The sequence below is a fragment of the Nymphaea colorata genome, chromosome 9 (genome assembly GCF_008831285.2).
Source record: "Nymphaea colorata isolate Beijing-Zhang1983 chromosome 9, ASM883128v2, whole genome shotgun sequence".
NCBI lineage: Eukaryota > Viridiplantae > Streptophyta > Magnoliopsida > Nymphaeales > Nymphaeaceae > Nymphaea > Nymphaea colorata.
The window spans coordinates 16406128-16432647 of NC_045146.1; the positions used below are offsets into that span (position 1 = coordinate 16406128).

General features: G+C 38.8%; 3 protein-coding genes across 3 annotated transcripts; 2 read left to right on the forward strand and 1 right to left on the reverse strand.

Annotated features, from left to right (window-relative positions):
- Positions 1-1510: 1510 nt before the first annotated feature.
- Positions 1511-8269, reverse strand: LOC116260339 (cyclase-like protein 3). The gene is made up of 6 exons (XM_031638591.2): positions 7744-8269; positions 7455-7499; positions 5255-5327; positions 4048-4145; positions 3479-3552; positions 1511-2053 (listed from the first exon to the last, which is right to left on the reverse strand). The coding sequence occupies exons 1-6, from the start codon at positions 8141-8143 to the stop codon at positions 1928-1930; spliced, it is 816 nt and encodes a 271-aa protein (XP_031494451.1). The 5' UTR covers positions 8144-8269; the 3' UTR covers positions 1511-1927.
- Positions 8270-8553: 284 nt separating this feature from the next.
- LOC116260338 (DNA-directed RNA polymerases II, IV and V subunit 3-like) lies at positions 8554-14451 on the forward strand. The gene is made up of 3 exons (XM_031638590.2): positions 8554-9219; positions 11238-11475; positions 13965-14451. Exons 1-3 carry the CDS (start codon positions 8762-8764, stop codon positions 14241-14243), a joined length of 975 nt encoding a protein of 324 aa, XP_031494450.1. The 5' UTR covers positions 8554-8761; the 3' UTR covers positions 14244-14451.
- Positions 14452-23636: 9185 nt separating this feature from the next.
- On the forward strand, positions 23637-25347 carry LOC116260816 (cyclin-D3-1). Its single transcript, XM_031639322.2, has 4 exons — positions 23637-24087; positions 24196-24496; positions 24617-24747; positions 24866-25347. Exons 1-4 carry the CDS (start codon positions 23713-23715, stop codon positions 25154-25156), a joined length of 1098 nt encoding a protein of 365 aa, XP_031495182.1. The 5' UTR covers positions 23637-23712; the 3' UTR covers positions 25157-25347.
- Positions 25348-26520: the final 1173 nt, after the last annotated feature.

Sequence of the window (26520 nt, forward strand, 5' to 3'; positions counted from 1 at the left end):
CTGTTGCAAATTGTTGTTCCATTCCCTAATTCATGCCTGCAACGAGGAATTGAGGCGATTCAGAGGGAAGATCGAGCAATCCCGAATGAAGGTCATCATTTTACTCGGTTCTTTGCTCTACCGCCAACATATCCCTGATCAGTCGTAAATCTAAAGAAATCAAGAGATCATTTTGGCAATCAGACACTTGGGTCATCTTTCCAACATCCTCACGAACATTCTGACCAAGTTTGAGCCCAATCCATGCAGTATCGAGAGAGATATGCTCTTTGGCCAGGAGAATCAGGTGGAATCTGGCAGTGCTGAAGAACATATTGCCACTGATCAGGCGGATTTTGGATTTTCTGCAGCAGATGCGACTCTGATCCAATCTGGTGCTCAAATCTGACCCTTCCAGTCGCTAATTAGATTTCTAATCCTTTGATTTGCATTATTGTGATTGATTTGGGGAATTCCCCATTGTCTGTTGGAGGAATCTCAACCCACGTCGTAAAGTTCTCTATTCACGCCTGTGAAAACCTGTGACAGACTGAGTCACAAATTCGGGGCGCGTTTCTTGTAGAAGGCTCAGATTGATGTGAAATTTAGGGCGTTTTAGGGCGTCTACTCCCTGGAGTGTCCTCTGTCGACAGACCAATTTTCAGAGCAAACAGAGCTTTGAGTGATTTTCTATGATTTTGGAGTGTCGACCTCTCCTAAGAACCGCAACAGGCACTTCCTGTTCATCGCCTGAGTTAGAACCAATTCTGCGTTTGCGACAGTCAAAGATCTTCAAGCTCGTCGCGATTTTTGTCGGGAGTTCGGTTGAAGCCCATCATTGGAGCTCGAGCAGGAGCTGTAACAAGAGAGCAGCGAGAAAGAGGGGAAAGGCGACGGATGCTTTTGGGGCAGCAACGGCAAGACGGATGCTTTTGGGGCAGCAACGGCAAAAGAAGGCAGCAACAGAACAATAGGAAAGGCAGGGGAAGAGTGAAGACCGAATGCGAACAACAAAAAGTTTTACCCTGAATCGGTTTCGCGAACCGGTTTATCTAATATAACGAGTCGAATCGAATTTAAACAAATCAAGTTCTTGCAACCCGAACTCGACTCGTTTATTGATTCAAGTTTAACTTTCAACTCGAACTCGACTCGTTTATAAATGAGTCGAGCTCGAGCCGAGCTTTTTCGAGCGAGTTCGAGTCCAACCCGAGTTGCCTCGACTCGTTGTGCAGCCCTACCCTAGCATCTCCATCTTCTATAACAATAAGTCCATGTCAAATATGAAAGCCATAATACGCTTTCGAAAGCACGGGTGTTAAACACACCATCTACGAACTACTTTTCACCTTGATGGACCAATTCAACAAAAGCAGTCGATTTAAGCAGCCAGTTTACAATTCCTGGCATTCCAGCTTCGGGAAGAGACCATGCGACCAGCTTAAAGCAAGTACCAGTGAAAGAATTTGAACCATAAAAAGATGACCTCCGAAAGATTAAATTTCATCTATAAGAACACCATAACGCAAAATCACCGTAACCAACCTTTTTTATTGCACTGAGATGACCACAAGGCCTTTTAAGTAGCATTTTTTCACAAACATAAGCCAAAGAAAATATTTCAATCGCAATTTTTTTTTTCCTTTCCATCCCAATGAGGTTAGGATGGAAAAGGAGGACCAAGGGACTAAAGGAAATGAAGGCAGAGAAACATGCATAATTATCTGCACAAAAAAAGCATACATGGACGTGTTGTGTCAGCCATCAAGTAGACAGTTCTGTATTTCTCTGAAGCACTACCTCACATAAATATTTAGATAACCATGAGTTGATTTACTGCCTAACGCCAAGAGATGATGAAGCCGCCTCAATCTTTCTGCCGTGACAAAGCTACATCTAAAACTAAAAGCAATAACCTCCACTTCCCCTTGAAGCTTCAATTAATTGATCATCTGATCAATATACATCTGATTGGAGATCCCTCAGAGCCAACCAAGCGAAGCGGTAGGCAATGTAAAGAGTAGATACCAGGCTCAACCTCGTCAAGCATTAAGCCTTCCACAAGGATAATTTCCTGCCACATTTGGAATCAGTCACTGTTTAATCTAACGTTGTCCATAGTCAAAGCCACAAACATTTTTTCTTCATCATAAAATTGGGAAAGACTAAGCATACAAAAGTTATCATATTAGACAAAAACAGAATCCTCATTAACCTAAAATCTGTATCTTAGTTCATATCCCATACGTCATATTTTGTAGGTAACCACAGATAGCCATTCACCGAATCAGTATCACCATATGTGCATCAAATGGCAGGTACCGTATCAAGAAAAAAGGAGAACCCAAATTTAACTTGATCTTCTAATTTGAGTACAAGAAAACTTGAGGAATGACAACACATGCCCCTTCCAAATTTGGTTCAGTTACTAAAGTTCAGCATATTCTGCTTCTTAATGGTAATGCACATATTATAGGATAATGGCCCTAGACAGGTAGGATTTTGGATTAGAAGTAGACTAGTAGGTACACCGTTCAAACTGTGGAGACCAACCCTGAATGACTTTGTAATTCTCATTTACGAAAAAGTCTCATCGTGCTATATTTTTTTATTTTTTACAGGAACATGACGCAAATAGGCTACTGTACTCAAATCATGTGCACCGTGGATATGCAGCTACCAAAAATTGAAGATTATTATACTTTATGCTCTAAATAAATGCATATATTTCTCTCAACCATACCAGCATTCATGTGAGAAAGACATAAGAACATGACAATTGACATGATCGAGAATACATGGAAAAAATTATTTTTATCTGATATATATATATATATAAAACATAATCTGTTAAAAAATAGCTAATTGAAAATTTATCCCTGGGAACTATGTCAGCATTTTGAAAATCTAGTGACACAAATGAGAGATCCTGAAACATACAGCAATCCCTTTACCTAAAATCATTTTATTCAAAATTCACCAATTTTACGACAGCCTTGGCCCCTTCGACATTATTTCAGAGAATGTAATATATAATAACTTGTAAACCGAGAAAAGCCTGCGTTCCTAAAGTAGCAGAAAATGGAAAAGCATGGAACAAATATTGTCTACATTAGGGTGTGAGTGGCAAGATGGGGTGTCTCAGACTCTGTCTCTTGTCGCCACTTTGCAACTCCAGGAGTGTGAAAGCTCAGTGTATTTTCAGGACAAACGAGAATGAATATCTTGTGTTTGAGACACACAGTGGTTGAGATGGAGTGCTTCAAACGTAGTCCACCTATGTAAATATGTCCTTGATAATAAGATCCGGAATAGGAGCCACTCTCTCAGATCTCATGTCAAAATCAAGGTAGCAGAAGCATACTTTCATAATGTAAAAAACCCACATATAAAACAAATTCTTTCAGATGGTTGATAATAGTCAAAAAGAAAAAAAAAATCTTCGTACAAACAGTAAGTTCAATATCACTGAACAGAACAATAAGAGATAGTGCCGAACCTTGCTCTTCAGAAGAACCAAATGAGCTGGAATCAAGTCATTTTCATATGCAGCAACAGAAAGATAATCAGTTCCTGTTTCAGATATAGAAGAGAAACATAATGTCAGGAAGTAATTGAAAGCATTGAAGTACATTGAAAGCTGTACAAAATGACCTTAACCTCAGCAAAGCTGCAAAAGATAATTTAGAAAGGAGAAAGGCAAGTTCAAAAACACAAAGTTAAAAGAAAGAACTTCATATGGAACATGTAGAATTCCACCAGTCACTAGAATGTTAAAGCTTGCCAGACATTATATAAGAATGTAAAACATTTTAAGCATATCTTAGCTTCCAAAAAAATAAGAAGTCTCGCAGTAACTACCCTATGGCACCTAGTGAATTAGATGAATATGAATTTTCTGTCAATGAAGCTGAGCAAGAAATAGGTATGGCTCATAAATATAACAAAATAAACCAATAAGAAAATAAGTATCCACCAAAAGTATTCAGTAACGGAATCACATTAAATGAGAATCTCCTCTTTGTAGAGAAAAATAGATGTGTAGATTGGTTTAGACTTTCTGCCTACCAATCAGTTTAATATCAGTATTGTCCACCAACCACTGTGCACCATCTTCTGTGAACCCCACGTAACTTGTATCAAACTCCTTTTTCCACATGAGCTTCCTGAGGGAAGAAGAAGCATGTATCATCTCATAAATGTACCAACATATAATAATTGAACAAGAAAGTTTAATGCTGGAATACACATGAATAGTTAATAATCACAGATCCATGAGCTGTAACATAAAACATCACCATCACCTTTAAAGGATGATGTTTCTTTTTTGCCATTTCCCTACAGAGAAACAACATGGAGCTGCATCTATTGAAATGGAGAGCTAAGAATGGATAATCAACAAAATTCATGGACACAACCAAACATCGAAGAAACATCACAATTTCCATTATCGACAAAAGAATATGCACTATACATTGCGATTATGGTACTCCTTTGACATGAATATCCTTCAACAAATATTGCATTGCTAGAATTATAAACATAAAGGCATCATATTTTACCCAGATTCTAAAGCTGTAGAATTTTTAACCATGCTCCCACCACAAGAAATCTAGCCTAAGTACCTCTGTATGTACTTCTGTAAACCATGCAGTGCCAAGAAAAATATGCTATATGCTACTTTCTCTTCAAAGAAACCCTCAAACTCAAATATGCAAACAATAAACATATCAAAATGTCCCAAGTCTCATTAAGGTCAAGTTACTATTGGTCACAGTACGTCAGTTCAACTCCACTAAAGAACTGCACATTGAAGTTTGAACAACTTACAACCTTTTTCTTATTTGCTATACAATGCAGGAAAATACAAGTATATGTACATGATACATTTAAATAAACGATTTGCTTAAGCTACTATCATTATATTTCTAACAAAATGTATATTTGCTATCCAAACAAACCTACAATAGGTGCATGATTGACTGTGACAACAGGCAAGAAATTGAGGCAGCAAGAATAAAAGGCTATAAGGTCATCTCATATCTACGTTAATCACATGGCAAACATTGCATCTCCAGTGTGCCTGTGTGGTGCAAAGACCTAAATGTATATATCAGTATTCAAGGTCCAAACATAATGCAACCAAAATATGCTCTCAGATTTGAAGAAACGGAATGTCCAGAAAATATTTAATGAATATGACACCAAAAAATTGAAGTTCAGGACTATCTATAGACAAAACACAAAAACTGAAAAGAACATGGTAATAAGTAACCTGTCTGTGTTTAATGTTCTAAAGAGAACACGCCGTACTCCCTTTGGAATGTTTAATGATTTCATGGCTTCAGCTACAACAACCAAAAGAACTTGCATATTAATTGAATCATTGATGACTAGCTCAAATCAATCAGCAGATCAACCTTTCAGATAATTGTGTCCTTTATATGACTTCTCAATACCCTTCTTTTGGTTACTAATCACTGATTTCAATAAAAGACAGAAAATTATGACAAAGCACAAAGGCTAGTTTCATCCAATGATTAACAGAAAATACAAAGTTCTTACATTTCAAAACCACAGCTGTAACTGATTCAGCCGAGGAAATTCGTTTTTTTTCTAAACAGAGAATCATATAAATAAGAAAAACATCAAGTTAAAGATGAAAAGCTGTGCTACTAAGAAATGGATATTGAATCAATCTCTTTACTGCAAAATGCAGGATAGGATCCCCAAACATTTAGAAACAAGCTTCAAGGATACTTGGTTACATGTGTAAGTGTTATATTGACAGCTACTAGCTTCAGTTTTTTAATGGAGCCAAAGGCAACAGAAGGCCCGTGAAGGCTCCAACTCAACTTTACAGCCATGGTGCTATTCTCAGGCAAGCAATCAAAGAAAAACTAAATGACAAACATCGGCACAAGATACCCTATGCATAGGTTCATCTAACACTAAGAAAGAGCTAACGAATATGTAGCTTAAAGTGCTTATTGAGGACTGCAAGCAAGTAACTCGATGTCCAAAAATTAATAGGAACATCTTAAAAAATGTTATTGCTGTTGATGGCGGTACACTTATTTTAGCCACAGACATACATCTCTCGCACACCACACATGCACATATGTGCACACACATCCACAATGAAATTTGTGCACTCAGCAAAGATATAGACCGTTAGTAGATGAAAATTGACATGGCAATATGCAGTAATCATTTCCAACCATAGTCATTTCAGTTGTTCTACAAAAGATTCACCAAAGAAACTTTGCACTGTTTAGAAAACAGCCACTAAAGTGGCATCCAATCTTTATTAAACTACATAGGTAGCAGTGAAAGTTAGTTCAGCAGACTCACAACAAGAAATAAGTTTGTTAATTTGAAGTGTGGCAACATCAATATAATCATGGAATTTAAACAACTGTTTGATTGATTAGCCACTAACGGACCAATTAAGCAACCAATTGACTAGTCCATGGGCACAAAACTGTTAAGACCCAGTTCTCTGGTCTACTCAACTGACTTTAGTTGACTAGCCAAACAGGTCTTTGACTGACAACTCCTTACATTAGGTAAGGACGTAAGGTATATATATATAAACTTCTTTTAGAAAATATCTTCAAAAAGATGCTATGTTAGTGTAGTAGGAGTGGGTTTTGCGTGTTTAGTTCTGCTTAACATGTTTTGCTTGCAAAAGGAGTGGGTTTGGGTTTTTACTGTTTAACAGATTACCTGTTCAACCTCTAATAAGTAAACCAATATATAACACTTCCTAAAATGCATTCTAACAGTAGTCACGAAATGATCTTTCTTGTAGTCAAGCTCCAATACCAGGTACAGTGCGTCTATCATTCAACGGCCCTGTGGTGCCATTCCTCTCTCCCTGTTGTGCCTTTGCAATCTTAAATAAGGTTATGACTAGCGCTTTGGGTGTTACATTGTTGTTAGAATTTATTTTGTCAGATTGATACAGGAAGCTTGCCTCCTCTACTGTTGGGGAAATAAAGGGAAAAGATGTGGTATTGGATAAATATGGAAGAAATAATTTTTTTTTCATTTTTTATTCCTGGTTTCCATTTTTTCCTCTTTTTCATTTACCACTAGCAGGTAGTATTTGATCTTCTTCAGCAGTTTGAAACCCCAGGATTCCAAAACCTAGAGCCAAGAGATTTCCGACCACAGTTGGGAGAAATTTTGCTCCATGTGCAGTTTCAGTGTGTCGTTTATTATCTTTTATTAATTATACTCTTGACACCAGACTTGTACCGAACAGACCTACCAGTTTCCACTAGCCTCTTTAGGGCTTGGATAACTAGTGCTTTCTAGAGGCTTAATTCACTTTTTCAAATTTCTGATCTCGATAAAAAACACAGGAACAGACATACAAGCGCACCTACATTGTGCATGCAAGCACAAAGACACACAGAGACACAAAATAAACTGGAATATAAATAAAGGTCGTGAGAAACAGAACATGCCTGTTATATTTGTGTCTCTAGGCACGTCAACTAGTAATGCATATCCTGCAACCAGAAAATAATTCCTTCAGATTTCACAGTTGAAGCAACATAGGACAAACAACAGTAACTTTGAAATCTTGAAATCGGAAAAAAGTAAACATTTCAACAGGAAGCTTAGTAGATTACGGTCTTAAAGCATAACATTTATGAAGCAAAGAACCCTAACTCCAAAGTAGAAGGGGATCGACGACGAGTAAACCGAAAAATGCAGAAGAACAAGTAAAAGGGTCGGGAGCAAAGAGAGTACCGTTGAGAACGGCGAGATCGAGGGTGTCGACGTCGAACCCGGCTTCGAAGTACTCATCGTAGACGTGGCCGGGGGCGTCGACGTGGGTACCCGAGTGGGTCGGCATCTTGAACTCAGAGTTGTTAGCGAGGGAGCCATTCTTCATGCTTTTGGCGAGCCAGACGTAGCGGCCCAGACCCTCGGAGGAGTCCCACGATGGCATGTCTTCTCTGTAGGCGTGGGTGATGTCGATAATCCGGCGGCCGGAAGGGTCGGCCTTGTCGAGCTCGATGACGTCATTTCTGACGGAACACTCCCCAGAATCGTAACCCGGGTGAGCACAAAACGAGGCCGAGATTATATCGAAAGATAACAAGAGGAGGAAGAAGAAGAAGGAGTATGCTGTTCTGAGCACCGCCATGGCAAGAGGAGGAAGCGAGAAAAGAGTGCCTTCTGTGCAGGGAAGTAACCTCCCGGGAGTTCAAGTCTCTGACTTTTTCTCACTCCCAAGTTTTGATCTACATATCGATCCCTACTGTCAAGGCCCAATGAAGTGTAACGCCCAATGAAGTGTAACAATGGGCAAATTCATCCAACGGATTTTTTTTTTACATAAAACAGATAATTTAAAATTTCAAAATAGTAAGAAAATTTGAAAATTTTGGATAAATACAATTATAAAAACACAAACATAAGCAAAACAGGGAAAACAAAAAGAAATCATATTTGCAAGAGAAAGTGGTACTTTTTTTGGTGGAAATCAGGTTTGTTTTTAGCAACAAATTTCCCAATTAAAGTGTTTTAAATTCAAATAAACGAAAAAAAACGAAAAAAGAAAAAATGGTGTATATACCCTTTTTGTTCAAGGGCAATAAATATAATTAGCGGCTCAAGTGAAAATGGGTACAAAGTTGCCAACTTCCCACCGGTTCGCGCGTATGCGGCCATCTCTCCCGCCCAGACTTCGTCTCGCTTCTTCTGAGGGTTTAGGGTTTCTGCATCAGAGGCAGGGAGGGAGGGAGGGAGAGGGTTATCGGCCATGGACGGGGCTTCGTACCAGAGGTTTCCGAGGGTGAAGATCCGAGACATGAAGGATGACTATCTGAAATTCGAGCTCAGGGACACGGACGCGAGCATGGCCAATGCCCTCCGTCGTGTGATGCTCGTGGAAGTGCCCACCATCGCCATCGATCTCGTCGAGATTGAGAGTAACTCCTCGGTTCTGAACGACGAGTTCATTGCCCATCGGCTCGGTCTCATTCCCCTCACCAGTGAGCGGGCCATGGGCATGCGATTTTCCAGGGACTGCGACGCTTGCGACGGAGACGGCCAATGCGAGTACTGTTCCGTTGAGTTCCACCTCAACGTCAAGTGTACCAGCGACCAGACCCTCGACGTTACCAGCGCTGACCTCCGTAGCTCCGACGACCGCGTCGTGCCTATTGACGTCGCCGGCCGTGGGTCCTACTCCAATGCATTCGAAGCCTCGGAGCAGAGGTCAGTTTTCTCTTGCTTTGTCTGTTTCGTATCCTCACAATTTTCGGAATCCTTCGTTTGGTTCATCATCTTTTCTCCTGTTTCTGTATCAAGAAATTACTGTATGGATGCTTGAAAGTCTGTAATATGCTTTATCCCAGAACCAGTAGCATGTTGGTATGTGCTAGTGTTAGAAATTCATCGGAACACGAGACGTTCATGAATATTTATGCGTTAGGGTAGCGTATGGGTAACACTCACTTGCTAGAAAAATGTGGGTAGAGGTTTAAAGTTGCATTTTTTTTTTAACTCAATTATTGCTCTGGCGTTTAGGAATTGAAAGGTAATTTTTTACGACACGTTGACATATGATCGGGAAAGAAAGCCGGCGAGTAGACACGAGAATTGGACCTAATAATGTATGACAGAAACGTGGCGTGTTTTGGCTCATGCCGTATTTGAAGTACAGCAATGGTAGTAATAATCGTAGTTCTAGATAGATCGTACTTCCAGATAACAGCAAAATTTTGTGGTGGTTGAGAATGTCATTGCTTCTTTGGAAGATCTATTTCTTCTTGATGGGAACAGACATCATGGAAGTTATCTTTATCACCATAACAATCTTTCATCAGTTGAGCTGAATTTACTGTAAGTTGGACGTCCTCAATAGATATCAATAAATGATGCAGCTCATCATTCCTTAAAGGGTGTTGATTGGACGGATCAACTGAACTGGGATAAGTTGGGAAGTCATATTATGGGGCAATATGGAACGTCCGACTGAGAAACTATGTTATGTTGTGGAATTTAACGGTGAAATACAATTGGAGCATTCCTAGTTGCCAAATGTTATAGGAATAATGGCTAAATCTGAGTTTCAATCCCTAAAAGTAATATCAATGTTTGAATTCCGTAAGTTTGATGGTATATCCGGTGAACCTACATTCCTTATAAGAAGGTGAATTATCATGTTGAATGCTCACCTTCTGTTATTATTCTTGTATAGAAATTAATAGTCATATTTGCTTCCTGTTTGTTGGAGAAGTTGAATGTGTTTTTCTAAAGTGATAGTGCATTTGGAAATGAACAATCAGATTTACTGTGTACCTTGATCTCAAAGAAGGTAGGTATGCGCAAATCACTAACAGCACATGGTGTCCTCATAGGGAAGGAATTGCGCCCCCAGGACCCATTAACTAAACATAAACTACGTGGTTCATCTCTGCGTGCACGTATGCATTTATTTCCTCAGCATACTTTGCCCTTGATGTTGAACAAGAAACTGGAGAGGTATAAGAGGATATGGCTCAGCTCATGCACTAGATGGAACTGTTGTCTCATTCTGTTCCTGACATCTTGGGATAGCAGAAGAGATATTGCTCATGCTAAGTCAATTTGTAACATAAGCATCCTTGTTATTTCCTTTTTCTTGTATATCCAGTCTTACGTTAGCCTTCAAAAATTAATGCATTGTAATTTATGAATGTTAAGCAAGCTTATTTCAAGAAGCAGTGGTCATAAGTAAACTCATAGAAACTGAAAATATGAATAACCTGCATATACATGTACAAGAAATTTGTGCCCACCTATCTAGCATGATATGAAGTATTGAAACTTCAATAATGCACTGACAAGTAAAAACACTCTTAAAGCACAGTAGAAAACACTCATAATGTCTAACAGATGTTGTATACATGCATACTTAATCGCAAGTATCCCAAGTACAATGATAAAATTGAAAGAATTTTTGTTGTTTGATCAATATGTTGAATAGACTCTGAAAGCCTGCATACAGGAGGATTGCAACCCAACATACATACAAGTGGATTATCGTATTCGTAACTCCTCGACTAGCTTTGATATATATATATATATATATATATATATATATATATATATGACTCAAGTTGTGTTTGGATTTTTTGTTCTCCAATCTCTTTTTTATTTGGTTCCATTTAACTGCCGCTTTTTGTGCTTATAATATTTCTTTTTGAAATGCTTTTCAATTTGGTGGACCATCTATTTTTTATGTTTTGTAGGGGCATAATAATTGTGAAGCTCCGTCGTGGCCAAGAACTTAGATTGAGAGCCATAGCAAGAAAGGGTATTGGCAAGGACCATGCAAAATGGTCACCAGCTGCTACAGTGACTTTCATGTATGAACCAGAGATTCATATCAATGAGGATCTAATGGAAACTTTGTCGCTTGAAGAAAAACAAGAATGGGTTGAAAGCTGTCCCACTCGAGTTTTTGGCATTGACCCAAACACGCAACAGGTTAGTGGGGTCCTTTCCTATAACATATTTCCCCAAATTAAATGCCATATCTAGTATTCATAATTTATTTTCTCTAATTTGTTATATTAGTTAAGGTTTTGTTTTCCAAGAGTTCCCCTCTCTTTGCATAGCTTTGTATCTCATATATTCTATGTTGGACCTCATGTTCATTGCCATGATTTTCTGTGCTTTGCCAAGATCTTCAACCAATTAGATAGTATTTTGATCTTCATCTAGCTTTTTATTCTCTTGGATCACCAGGAGAAGGTCACCTTGTTTTGGCAAGTAGGTCCCTTTGTCCAAAAGTGAGTACTTCATCATGATAGATACTAGATGATCAAGGTATGAGTTAATGCTTTCATTCTTGTTCTAAATCCAGGCCATTCTTACCATTTTGGTTGAAAAACTTCCCCAAGAAATTTGTATTTTGCTAGGCATTTCATAGGATATATATATATATATGTGTGTGTGTGTGTGTGTGTGTGAGTGAGTGTGTGTGTGTGTGTTCAAGCTGTAGAGACAATGACATGCGATTTGTATGTTCTACACAATGCACAGATTGTCAGTAAGTTAAGTGAACAATGCAGGTGCATTTGTAAAAGCTTGGAAAGTGGGGAAAGAATTAGATGCACCTTGTGAACAGTCAGATTATGGCCTTATGGGTCTTAGCAGTTACCACAAAGAGTTTGGAGAACGAAGAAGAAAAATTTGGAGAGATGGTTTATATTCTAGTAACAGAATGATGGTTGTTACTGCACACAATGATGATACTGACTGATTTTGCTGATGCCGGTGTTTCAGGAGGCAAATGGTTTAATTTCTAAAGACTTCCTGTATAGGACCATGGAAATTGAAGTTACAGAAAATCAGACCATGTTGAGTCAATATTCTCAGTCACTGACTCATTGGGAGTAGGAAGTGCAGTTACTTGTACAGGGCTCCGATATAATCATTGACAAGTTTGGCCTAATTGACATTTGATGTCATTAGAGTTAGCAGTGGCCTTGTTTTCTTCAAAAAAAAAAGTCAACACAGATAGCACTAGCACTATATCCAACTGTTACACGTGCAGGTATTCAGATTTTAGTTGATCTTGGACTTGGATACAGGGGCAAGGCTGCACGCCAAGCCCCAAATGTGTTATCAATCAATCTTATTCTCTAACAAAAAGGTTTTTTATTTATCCTCTTGCCCTAATTTTGTAAAATCATTTGATTTGCATCCCTACTGGAAAATGACTTTTTTTTGCCTGAAAATTAACTCTTTCTATTGATGACCCTGGAGCTTCTAAAAATTTTGACTCCTCTTCCGCACCTTGAGTAGTGGTTATGGGTTGATAACATGGTAATGCTGTGACATTGACATCTGACGTTTTGGTCCATTAACCCTGACCTTAGGCCAGGTTGTGAGTTAACTAACTGGTCAAGCAGGTGTTGAGTTGAGAGGGTTAATTCCAGGAGTTGACATTTGAGTAGTTATGTGGATGTGTTTGTGCTATAGACAAGGCTTCATTTGGAATTTTGGATGCTACTTCAATTTCATGTTTCTAGTTAAAAATTTGACTGTCTCATGGATTGCTTCTAAAAGTAACTGAATGATTCTTGGGTAGATAATGCTTAATGTTTCATTCATTTCTTACTGCGTCACTTTGCTTAATTTTATTGTTCGTTGATAATTCGCTGCTTTGTGGTTTGATCGCTGCTGTTGACTACTTTATTCATCATCAACATTTTGATGACTAGCCCAATTATAGGTTGCTCTTTCACCAGACCTATGCCTTACAAACTATTGATTTTTCTGCGAAACCACTTGCCCAGGCTTCCAATTCCTCTTCAGTAAGAAGCTGCCTGCCATCAACGGGTTCCAATTGCTGTTGAACATGCAGAGAACTGTTATGTTTAAAGAATGGCAGTTCCCTTGAGGGCTGGCCCTCAATTTTTGTATAGCTTTTACTGTAGTAAAGCTTTTTAGCCTCCATTTTGTCCTGTACATATATTTTTTGTGAAGAAAAGGTTAGGGGGACCTTTCCCCCTGCAGCTGTTTTCTTGGATTAGTTGAATAATGTATCAGTGATCCGGGGGTATCAGCCATGGTGCTCACTGCTCAGTCTACTGGTCGGCATTGTTAGTTTGTTGAATATTTTCTGAGACGTTAAGCTATATTGATGCTCAATGCTTGGATTTCAAATTGAGTCTGGATATTTCTGTAGAGCTTTTGTTGCCAAAAACAGCTTCTTCATGAATCTATTCTTTTTTGTTTAGCTCTGATTTAATCAAGATTTGCTGATTTTTACCATGGAAAAGAGAGAAAAAAAGAAACAAAAAGAATCCTGCTTCCATGCTTTCTGAATACAACTTAATCGGTGGTTCTACATTCCTAGTTAAGATGTTCTTCATCGTTAACGGTTCTGCTTGAGCACTAAAGAAGGAACAGTGTTTGCTTTAGGAATTTCATCTGTAACACTTCTCAGGGGTGTTATTTTCTTGCAGGTGGTCGTGGTTGATGCTGAAGCATATACTTATGATGATGAAGTGATCAAGAAAGCAGAAGCTATGGGAAAGTCAGGGCTTGTTGAGATCTATGCTAAGGAGGATAGCTTCATCTTCACTGTTGAATCCACTGGTGCAATCAAAGCATCACAGATGGTTATAAATGCAATTGAGGTTCTCAAGCAGAAGCTTGATGCTGTTCGTCCATCACTGGACACAGAGGAAGCTGATGAGCAATTTGGGGAACTGAATCAGCACATGCGGGGCGGAGCAATGTGATAGAATTTTTGTTAGGTAGATGTTCGGTCATGGCTTCATGCTCCATCCCTTTATGTAAACACTATATTTCTTGTGTTATCCAGATCCTGGTCAAAATCCTCCCTGGAGGTCATCTGTCCGATTATGTCTTCCTTCTGCTAATCTTTTCTTACTAACTCTATTGTGTTTATTCCTCTTGAAAAAGGAAAAAGAAAACTATTGCTGAATCTATGTGCTCTACATACCTGGCCTGGTCTGATTGGCTTGTGACAATACCTTAATGGTTATCTGAATATTGTTTAAACATCTTTGGTTCCTTACTGGACCTGCCTGGCTGCCTCACCTTGGATCTCTATATAATATAACTGTACTAGGTTCAACAATAAAATGGTTAAAACTAAAACCTATGCGTGTAACATGAAATAAAGCATACTCATTTGCTCCTTCTCTCTTGTGCATGCATATGCAACTGCACAGGTTTCATAATACCATATAAATGTACATTGTCTTCAAGAAATGCAGAAATTATGTTAGTGTAATAATCTATGTATAAAGCTACAAAATCCCAACTACAGTAACTTGTAAAAAATGTGTTGTAAGCAATTGAAAATTAACGGTTGACAAACAAATGGTTAAAATGCTTAGAATGTGAAGCATTTGCTACGCAATTTTTTCAAGGGCTCTATAGTGGATAAAATGGACCCAGTTGAGTTTGAGAAGTAGCTGACCCATGCTATAAGTACCCAGTGCTGGCACGAGATAAGTCTTGTGCTGCACGAGCCCGATCTACGCACCAAACTACATATGAACTACCGTAACTGTTCTTCCAGCATGAATTTTACAGTAAACTGTGTGTCCCCATGAGCACAGTTCGTCTGCCACTGGCATTGGTACGTCAATGGTCTCGCCTGATTCTAGATGCCTGTGATGAACCTGAACAAATGAAGGCAACTGTTAACTGACAGTGGAAAAGTGATTTCATTGTTTGCTTTATTTTAATCTCTGATATTTTTTTCTCTCCTTTTTTATTACAATCTTATTTTGTATCTCTGGACAAGCTGGCATCTTGACTTCTATTTCCTTACTGCTGAAACGTGAAAAAGTGGTTAATTTTATTTGTTGTTTCAATCCTCCTAAAAGCGGCCCTGGACCCCAGGGGTAGGGGGAGGGGCTTCAGCCTCTTCAGGGTATCTCCCCTTAAAGCATTTTATTTTTGTTATGCTTATTATACTTAAGGAAATGTATGATTTTCTTTTAGTTTCTTGTTGAACTTGGATTTATTTCCACAGTAACCGAGATAAGTGCGTCTGCATCTGGGGAGTTTGCCTGATTTCCTTGCCGGACTGTTATCTGCCTCAGATTTTAGTTTAACGAAGCTTTTTTTGTGCGCAATTATGCGGCAGATTTTCATTAGATCTTGTCATTTCATTTTCTACATGAATCTATTATTTCCTACTTGCATCCAAGTGCATCCAATGAAGTAGGTATTTGGTCGAAATTGGATCAACTGTTTAATATACGCTGATCGTACATTGACACGGAGAACATGGGGTTCATATATTTTTTCTCACTGTGTACGTTAGTAGCAAAACCGGTGAACCAATAATTATGTTAGGTAGAGAGAGAGAGAGGTGACAAGGGTAAATTATCTTTTACCACCAGGTACCGTAAGCCTTTGCTTTTATCCAACCTGCGTGTTGGAACCCCAAGGTCTCCTGTGCAAAAGACGTGAAATTGGTAGCCTGGATTTCGGTCCTGTCAGCCCCTGTTCTTCACTTTTCTTTCTTTTTCCCTCCCTTTTTCTTTTCTCTTCTCTCGACTTTAGGGTGTCGCAACCATTGTTCAGCCCTGTCGAGATGATAATGGCCACAATGATTGTCGAATGGTTCGAGAAAAGGAATGTAAAATTGAACACCAGTACATCTACGCACATACATATAGCTTGTCCATACAGTCTTGATCGATTTACTATGTTTTGTCATTTTGTTTAACTCAACTTTTTAACGTGATCTTTGGAGCTTTATTAATCGAGACTTTTTTTCTGCCAACCCCTCTGTAGAACTGAACTATCAAATTTCTTTTAAACAAGAAACTGCTAGAATTGGAAAAGGCATGTTTTGGTGTTTCGGAATGATTAATGGTCTGTGGCTTTTATTCCTTTTGCATCTATCATGTAAGAAAACAATAGGAAGTGAGGTAAAAGTATTGATGTATGGTCACTTCTTAGATGGGAGCTGCATTGTTTCGAAAAAGCCGTAAATCTTTGGCTGCTTCAACAAGAGATGTAATGCTACATGAAGAAGTGTGAGCTTTCCCACGAATCTCCTTTCTCTTTTCATGAATGTCAAAGGCACTCCTCCCTTTATATGCGAGGCAGCATGATGATGCTGGCTTGACTTTTAGATTCATTTGCGTGTGACCCACCAAGGGTAGTTTTTTTGACCTATTGTTTTCCTTTTGTTCATTTGTTTCTAAAGGCAGGGCATTTGCTTTTCCTTGAAAGCACATGGCAGAGGTATGAATCTGATGCTTTTGGTCAAAGATGTTTATGACTGGGAGGCCTCTCCTTTCTATTAATCATTGGTGATAAGGTATGAATGCTGCATTTATATTCAGCTTCCCCACATGGAAAAGCTTCTAAAAGCACCTTGAATTTATGTTCCCTTGTTGGGATGTTTGAATTCACATCCAGTTGCTCATGAAGTGGGAAATCCAGAAACCCCAGAAATCTCTTGAGAATTCTCTGCTGTTTTTCCTAGGAAGTCTGCTGTTTAACTTGACATAGTCAGTGGTACACTCCAATCTTTTGAAGGTAAGAAAAGGTATCCACAGTTGGCTACTGATAAACTGCATGGAAAAGCATTTCTCTGAGGAACCCGATCAATATTTGCACTAGTAACAGAGGCAAATCCGTGGAGATCCTCTTTCTACCATCTAATCTTTAGTTGGAGCCATTACATCATTTATGCAGTCCCCAAATTCAATTCCAGCAAGACTAGTCAACATTGCTAGTCTGTGCTTACTTATGGTTGAGAAAAAATGAGCCTCCAAGCTGGCCTATTGGTATTAATATTACTTAAATCCTAGTTTTGACTGTATGAATGCATACTGGTACTCGCTTTGCTAGTCCAGCTCATGAATTGAAAATCAAAAGTTACACCTATGATTTTTTTTTTTCTTTTTCTTTGGTTTTGATTTTTGAGGACTCCCTTTCATCCCCATTCAAATTCATATTTTGCTCCTGCAGATTTGGAAATTATGGTTTCCAAGATGCAAGTTAGCAAGCAATGGCTGCTTAGCAACAAATTTCACTTGTAAATCCAAGTATTTTCACAATTTGACAGATGAAGATTGCACATTAAAGTTTAAACGATCATCCCTACTCCAGACCTGTAAATTCATCTGAGGTTAGATTTAATTAAGTTGGTCTTTTTAAAGTCTAAAGCCCGAAAACGTCTACATCCTTACGCTGCAGTTAGAGATGCTTAAACAAGCTGAAGAGAGGGACAACTGAACAAAGATGCAGCTGATTTCCATCTCAAATTCAGGAGTCTTTCCTGACTTTTTTCTGGTCACGCCAATTGGTTGAAGTACTGGGTGTCCTTTGCCCTGCACGCATGCAGTAGTCCCGGAAAGAAAAAAAATAAAGCAAAAGGAGAGCCAATTAAACACACGTATTCCTTCTGCTTCTTCTTTTCTTTTGCTTTCTTTTATTTTCTTCAGGGTCTCCCCAAAATAATTTCTCCCAAGAAGAGTAATCTTCTTTATTAAAGCACTTAGAGAGATCAGCATTGATGGATATTAGACAATACATTATATGGACCCCTCACTAAAACGATTCGAGGCTGAGACTGGGCCGACAGGAATCAGCCTATACTCGATGGATATATCGACCTGCTCGGCTCATAATTTACTTCAGTTGAGTGATTATTAAGTTATGAAAAGCACAGTCTATGACATTGTTTGATATTTGCAGTTCAGATGAAAATTATCTGCAGGAACTGATGACCAACTTGAGGGGCTTACTTACACGTAGTGGAATGGAAACAGAGCAGGCGATCTTCTGTTTAGTAAAATAACAACAAAAAGCTGTTTTGGGAAGAATTTTAAATGATTCAACTTCGATTCCGATATTGACAACACTGCACTGGAGGGTAGGTGCATATTCAGATATGAGTTTCATGAATGACGATATGGGTGTGGCGCTACAGGAATCACATTTAAAGTCGTGTGTTGGAATGAAATAAGAAATCATTATCCTTCCCTTTTTTTTCTTTTTTCTTCTCCAGCTTTTTCTTTTTTCGGTGAAAGAGTGATCAGAAAAAGAGGGATTGAAATGTAGCTGGTCAGACCAGAATGATGCAATTGCTGTGTATATTTGTTGTTTTCTCCTTCTTTCTTTTTAAATTTTTGGGTGTTGGGGAGAGAGAAAATTATTTGACAAAACAATGCCCAAAAGCGTACTTCAGAGGAATTAGGCCTAGAATGCATTGAGGGATTAATCTTTCCTCCTCTCTTTTTTTTTATCTGGCTTTTCATTGGGATTTTACAGCAGACGAAAATGGGTATGCAGTGAGAGAGAAGGGGAGAAAGGGTTGCTATTTGATTTATGTCCGGAATCTACTCCTGATTTCAAAATAACTTAAACTCAATTATCTGAATAGTTTTGATATTTTTGAAATGTGTATGAAGGATATCGACGGTCTTTGACAGTTATCAAGAAAACTTTGGTGCTTGAGTTCAGGAATTGAAGGCACCAAGCTCTCTCTGCTTTGCTTTTGAGTAAAAGAAAATCCTTACTCAAAGAAATGTAGAGAGAGAGAGAGAGATACTGTTACTGCTTGTTTTCGTAGAAAAAGAAAAGATCTAACAAATAAATGAGAGAGAGAAAAAAAGTATTCTATTTTATGCTTTCTTCCTTTTGTAGGGTTCGATTTAAGCCTTTGCGTACAAGGGAGAGGTGGTGCTGCACTATGCTGCCGTCTTCAAGGGCACTTGAATCCTTGCGTCGGAAACAGTATCTGCCGCTTCTGCACAGTACTCCACTCCCCTGTGCTTTTCTCATTCTTCTTTTAATGCAAATTCCACTAAAAGAAAACAAAACAGACTTTTTTTTAAGTGAAAAAAATATTTTGGCGTGCTAGCTAGCTTTTCTTACTCAAAATACAATGTCAATTAAGTCAAGTCTTCTCCACAAAGTAAAAGGAGATGGAACTAATCCCAGTGTGCATTATATATATATATATATATATATTTTATCATTTGTTATTATAACTGTTTGATGCATTATATCATGTAGACATGACTAAACACACTGCATCCATGTTGCAGAGGCCAAAGGATTTGAATAGAGAAATCTACAAGGTGTATATATATATATATATAGGTAGCTACAAATGCAGTGGGATGGTTGAAAAATTAAAACAAGTTGCTAGTTACAAGCACCATAAAATATCGCTAATACCACTCCACTTGAAGACTTTTAGTGGTATATTTTAATTTATTCATCCAGCAACATCTATTGAGCCGGCTGGCTTCAAATCCTATATGTACACATTCTTTGATTCTCAGGCCGTCCTTATTTTCACAAATGGAAGAGGAAAATGTTTTTGATGCGTCGAGTTGCACAATCTGCCTTTGTCAAGCGAAAAGAAAAAGGCTGAACTGCAGCATTCCTGGCGCAGTTCAACGTTGCCTTTGAAAAAGGCCGAACATGAGAAAAGTGTGGGTCCCGTACAACCGGTTCAGGTTATATTTTCCCAGCATTTGACGTTGAAATGAAAGGGCTTTTAAGAAATAGAGATCACATACATGAACAAGCAACGCAGGTATAGAAGAGTTGTTACGTGCAATTTATTTCTTAGGAGCAGCTGCCGAGGGCCTGTGAATGTTTCCTTGGGAATGGGAGTTTACTAGGTGAGTTCGAGCTCAGCTGGGCCAGGTTGACTCAAGTCTTCGACCTCGAGTTCACTAACTTGAACTTGACTTGATTCAACTTGCTCAATCTTGAACTCAGGTAAGAATTCATCATGCATGCTTTGAACAAGATTAAATTCGAGCCTACGTGAGCCAAATCAGTCTGGGCTTAAACTCAACTCAAAATATTCTTCATATATGTTTTAAATGAGCTTACTCGAGCCGAGCTTGCCAGTCTCGAGCTCAATTAGACGACAAGTTCTCGATTGGAGTCGAGCAACTAGGAGAGTGGAAACAATCGACTCCGACTCAGCTAGGCTGATCATTTTCCTATGCATCTACCCTAGTTTGAGTGAGCTCGAGTTGGTCGCAGCCTATGATGTGGACCCCGTTGATGAAGCGAAAAGGCCGGCCATATGGGACCACGTTCAATTGCAACTTGCAAATATGAGTGCTGGGTCTATCTATATATTCGATCAAGCAGATAGGTCCGGGTTTCGCTATGGTCCTAGGGCCCTTAAACTAGCCCATCCAACTACTGTACGGCGATTGGATGTACGTTTGGCATCACGTGAAATCCCACCAAACTTCTTGAATTCTCATGTTAATACACAAACATTGGAGTTGAAGAACTTGATGAGGTTTTATGTTGCAGAAGAGAATGTAAGCTAATTTGAAGAAATTGTGCTTTGGGTGTTCAAGTTCAACTCCTTTCTTCACCTAAGTGAGTTGAGTCCAAGTTGTCTGGTTTATATATAAATTAACTTGACACAGCTTGATGGGCTTCTCTATCTCTCTTTTCATTATAGGGCATGAGATTTTGTCCTCCAAGGGACTGGTTGTCCAAGAGAGTTAGTTGCTTTTTGTGAACCCAGTCCTATGAATAGAATGTGAGATTTAAACAGATACGGACATTCGATGAATAGGTCAAGTTTAAAAGAGTGTTAAGGTTTTATGAACTTAGATGAAGAATCACATTGCCTATAGAAATGTCTGTATATACTACGTATATTTTTTGTTTGCCTATTTGTTAACTGAGCCACATTATATATATATATATATATATATATATATATATATATATATATATATATATATAGAGAGAGAGAGAGAGAGAGAGAGAGATTCATCAAGTTTCAAAGAGAGCCCCAACATTCCTAGCTTTATTTTTTGCCAAACTCAAGTTGTCAACTTTGGTATGAGAGATAATATTGTAACTGCAAAGCGATGGGCTAAATTTTGTAAGTTTATGTAGTCCAGGACTGGTGAAGGGTACAGAAGGAGGACGGGAAGAGCTGGCTAAACAGGAAAAAGGAGAGATGTCCCATCTGAGGTATTGTTGTTTTGTATTCCATGTTCATTCCAAGATAACAAAACCAGATCCTCAATCGTACCAACACCCAATCCCTATTATTCAGGATTTAAGGCATGTTTGATAGCCTTGGGTATAAGATCAGACGTTGATCCAAACTCCCTTTTATATGGGACTCACTGTGTAAACAAACACTGAATTTTACCACTAGATGAAAAAGAGAATTTGAGAACCTTAGTTTATTGCAAAAATCTCAGATTTGAGGTTGGAAGTGAGGCGAGTCTGACTTTAAATCTGCTGATATGAGATTCCCAATTCACTTCAGATCTTATATCCCAACACCGCTAAAATTTATATATATATATATATATATATATATATATATATATATATATATATAGAGAGAGAGAGAGAGAGAGAGAGAGAGAGAGAGATGTGACCAAGCTGCTAAAGGAGACGAAGGAAAACCCCCAAAGCTACGACAGGGAGACGGGTGTTTTCGAACCAAACAGGCCCGATCCAGTACAAGTGGTTTCTTACTTTTAGCAGTAGCTGTTTCTGAATGCAATTCCAACATATGCATATTTATTGTCTCAGATCCAGCCTTTTAGGTGTTATCTACGAACATTAAACTGCGGCAATAATTAATTCTAAGAACTCTGAAAAACTCTTGCTGGGGGTCATCAATTCTAAGAACTCGAACTTGGAAGAGATGAAGAGAAGAATTAAGATAAAATAACAAATCTTGGTAACATGACTTTTATTTTAATCTTTCTCTCATCTCTTTCAAATCAGAGTTCTTAAAATTAATGGTTGTCAAAATTGTGTGCGTGTGTGTGTGTGTGTGTGTGACTGCCTGTGTGTGTGTAGAGAGAGAAAGAGAAGGAGAATGACATTATAAAAATCAAAATGACCAGCTACTATGGATGGTAGAGGGAACATGGGAAAAAAGAGAGAAGAGAGCGAATTAGCAAGAGGATCCACCAACTGCCTCTTTTGTCCTAGTTTCCCTCCTTTCCCTCCCATCTTTCTTTTTCTTTCCCTCCTATTCTTCTTCTTCTTCTTCTTCTTCTTCACAGTCACTTACATTGATGGGCCCAGCCTTGGTTCTTCGTGCCACTATATTCGTGACGAACATTGCAGGACAAAAAAGGCAGACTCCAAAGTCCAAACTCACTCACCAATTGTATATTTTATTAGAAGAAAAAATTATCATATGAACATCAACATGAAAGTCTACGTCTTATACACGCTGTTTCTCAGACCTCGATCTTAATGGGACTCGGACTCCACACTCCACAGGGTGAGTCTGGTGACCGAAACTCAGCTCCGAAAAGAATCAGATCCAGTTATATGTGAACTTCTTGTCTTCCTACTCTTATATCCAAAATTATTTTCAGAAATTCAAGTCCAAATCCTAGACTGAGTCCCTGCCTGCTGGAATATAATGATTAGATCCAAGTCTAATCTGGCATTGGGGGATCAGACTCAATTTCATATTGAAACTAGTTTTAGCACATCTTTCATTTTTAAGATAAAAAAAGACGCAAACGTGATATGCAATCATGTTTTTTGAACATGCAAAATCAGTATTAGAAGCTAAAAAAGTTCAGACCATTAATTTTAAGGCCTCATACAATTTTATCTACATGTTTGAAAACATCCGTTTTTTACAAATTCATTATGAAACCAAAGATATTCAGACTCGTTAATTAGAGAGAGAGAGAGAGAGAGAGAGAGAGAGAGAGTTGAAATCCAGACTAATCTTTCTTTTCTGTTGATTTATCAATGAGAGCGGAGGCCAAAAAGTGAAGATCTTCATGATTGGTGGTAATTAGGATCGAGAGAGAGAAAGAGAGAATTTTATATTCTTATGCACATATATACTGAGAGATTGCGTATAAAGTATAGTGAAATTTATTGTTGTCCGTTATGATAACAATAATGGTGCATTAATATACTGTTCAAACCTTCTTTAGGGAAGTGTACTAAACGAATTGTTTGTTTTAATGTTCATGCGGTCCGTGTAATGAAGTCGAAAAGGATAATAGAGGTTTAACAATTGGGCAGTTAAAGCTCCTTCTAAGACCAAATAAAACTTTTTTTTTTTTCCTTTGCATGGTTCAGAGTGCTGACTTTTCTTCCGTTCTTTTTGTGTGTTGTTATTTAATGCCCTCTTCAGCTGTGGAGAGAGAGCGAGTGAGATAAAAGGAGAAGCAAAAAATGCCTTGAAAACAAGCTTTCTCCTCTACCCAGAGGATCATGGCTCAGCTCAATCTTTACTGTGCAGAGGATGGTTGGGATGAGGAGGAGGACTACCAAGAAGAGAGTTTCTCCTATAGCAGCCATGCCCCTTCTCTTCCACCTCCTCTTCACAATCTCTCCTGCACATTGGTGGACGAGCAGCTCTTCTCGGAACACCATGAGTTGGTTTCCCTGTCAACAAAGGAGAAAGCCCAGAAAAAGCTTGGCCGGGACTACCTTGAGTCCTTAAGAACAGACCCTGTTCTGGCCTGTGCTAGAAGAGAAGCTGTTGAATGGATCCTTTCTGTGAATGTCCATTATAATTTTACAGCACACACTGCTGCGCTCTCTGTCAATTTTCTGGACCGTTTTCTTTCTAGTTTTCACTTCCAGGTTTGTAAAGAGAGAACCCATCTTTTGTTCTTTTCTCCAAATTTTACCGCTGTTGTATATCTGAACTTTGGCACCGTTGGTTCTTCTCTTTGTTTTCTTTTCTGGCAGAGAGAGAAACCATGGATGACGCAGTTGGCTGCTGTGGCTTGTCTCTCTTTGGCTGCAAAGGTAGAAGAAACACAGGTCCCTCTGCTTCTAGACCTGCAGGTGGAGGAGGCCCAGTATGTGTTTGAGGCGAAGACTATTCAGAGAATGGAGCTCTTGATTCTGTCATCATTAGAGTGGAAAATGCACCCTGTAACACCTCTCTCCTTCATTGATCATATCATCAGGAGGTTGGGCATGAGGACTCATCAGCATTGGGAGTTCTTTAGAAGATGTGAACGGCTGCTCCTTTCTTTGATCACGGGTGTGTACATGGATGGTTATCTCTGTAAAAGGAGAGGAGAAAAAGAAAAGCTTCACTAGTTTCCTAGTATCTTTTTGTGTTTGTCTTTACTGATTTGTTTTTTGCTTGTCACTGAAACAGATTCCAGATTTACACGCTACATGCCATCAATTGTTGCATCATCTATAATGTTGTATGTGATCAATCAGTTGGAGCCTTTCAACCCCATGGAGTATGAGAATCAGCTTCTAGGTGTCATGGAAATAAGCAAGGTAATCAAATTAACGCTTACCCATTTGAAGTGTCAAAGAAAATCGGCAAAAGAACAAGAATCCATCTTTCTTCTGAATTGAAGTCCTGAAAACCTCTTTTCTTTTTTAAACCGAGCAGGAAGATGTCAAAGATTGTCTTCAACTCATCAACGATACGTCGATGGTGGGAAGGCAGAAACGCAAGTCCCCTTCAGAACCAGGCAGCCCAAAAGGAGTCTTCGATGCTTCCTTCAACTCTGATGGCACAAATGATTCATGGGTATCATCGTCCGCATCATCATCGTCGTCGTCATCGCCTATGGGGTTACATGTGAGTGCATCAAAGAAAAGCAGAATCGATGATCGACACCAAATTTCTCCTTTCAACCAAGTATTCGTAGATATCTTTCCGAGCCCACAACCCCTATAAAAGAATCTGAAAGAAAAAGAGGAAGAGGACTTCGGTACCAGCATATATGTTCTATCCAGTATCCACCACTCCAGTTGCTGTTCTGTCCATGTCTGTGTTTTCAAAAGGAAAGGAGGAAAAAAAAAAACAATTTGTTCTTAGTTATATATATAGCTATATATAAAAGTGCATAATATCCGTTCCGTTGTTTACGTTACAAGTCTCCTGCTCTTTCCAATTCTCCTGAAAAATGAGAACTTCTGGTCTAAGGCTCTACTGTCGCCACCTATCTCTTTCTCTCTTTCTCTCGCTCACTCTTACATTTATACCTAGAAGATGGGTATAAGGAAGTGTTTAGCATGATTCATTTACCATGTTTGGCTCATAATGACTTCAATAATCTCTGACGCACCTTCAAAACTCAGTTTAAATTCATTACTGAGATCGCATTTTATGAAGATGGGTAGCTTTTGTTTGCAAGTTTTATATAATGTCGGGGCTCTGTTGCTTTACATTTCCGACCCTTGCTGCTGCTGCTACTGCTTTCCAACTCTACGGATGGTCTCTCGAGGTCACTGTTACCAAAACCTCTCTCTCTTTCCCTGTCTCTCTCTGAAAGAACCCCAACCGCCCTTCTCTCTTCGTAAACTGAGAAAGCACCCCCACCATCCTCTCTCTCTCTCTCTCTCTCTACATGGCGAGTACCAACCACATGGATCGAGAGCAGATGGCCATAGAAAATCATGGCTTTGTTCTCTTGTGCAGTGAAGGTTTAGCTGTCGGCCATTACATTTTCGTTTTTATTTGGGTTGACCTCGTATCGGGGGCCCTTTTCGCTCTTTCTCCCTCTCCGTTAGTGCCAATGAATTATATGTATGTTCTTAATTAATCACGTTCCATATCGAGAAAGCATTCCAGAGTTCAGACGGCTAGGTGTGCTCCCTAGGGCCTCCTTAATCTCTGGTAGCCTGTGGAATCCCAACCTTTTTGGTCCTAAAGATCTTTGCCTGTCACTTCATGCTTTACTACTCCTGTCCTGCCAATATATAACCATAAATGTCATTCTCTACAAAATATGTAAAAGAAAATTCGAAAGTTAAAGACGCCTTGCCATTTCAAAAAGAAGGTTGGCTCGAAAAGGTCTTGAGGAATTGATTCATAAACAAAAAAAGACGAAATAGATGAACGATTATGTGACAAAATTAACTCAAATAATAGAAAAGCTGGTCCAAATTTTTCTTCTGCTTCTTCTTTTTCGATATTGGTTACAGGCCAAAGACTACCATTGATATACTTTAACTGGTTTTATTTTCAGAAATGATTTCCTTTTTGGTAATCAAAAAATCTTTATTTTATGTTAACATTAAAAAGAAAAGAAGGGGATA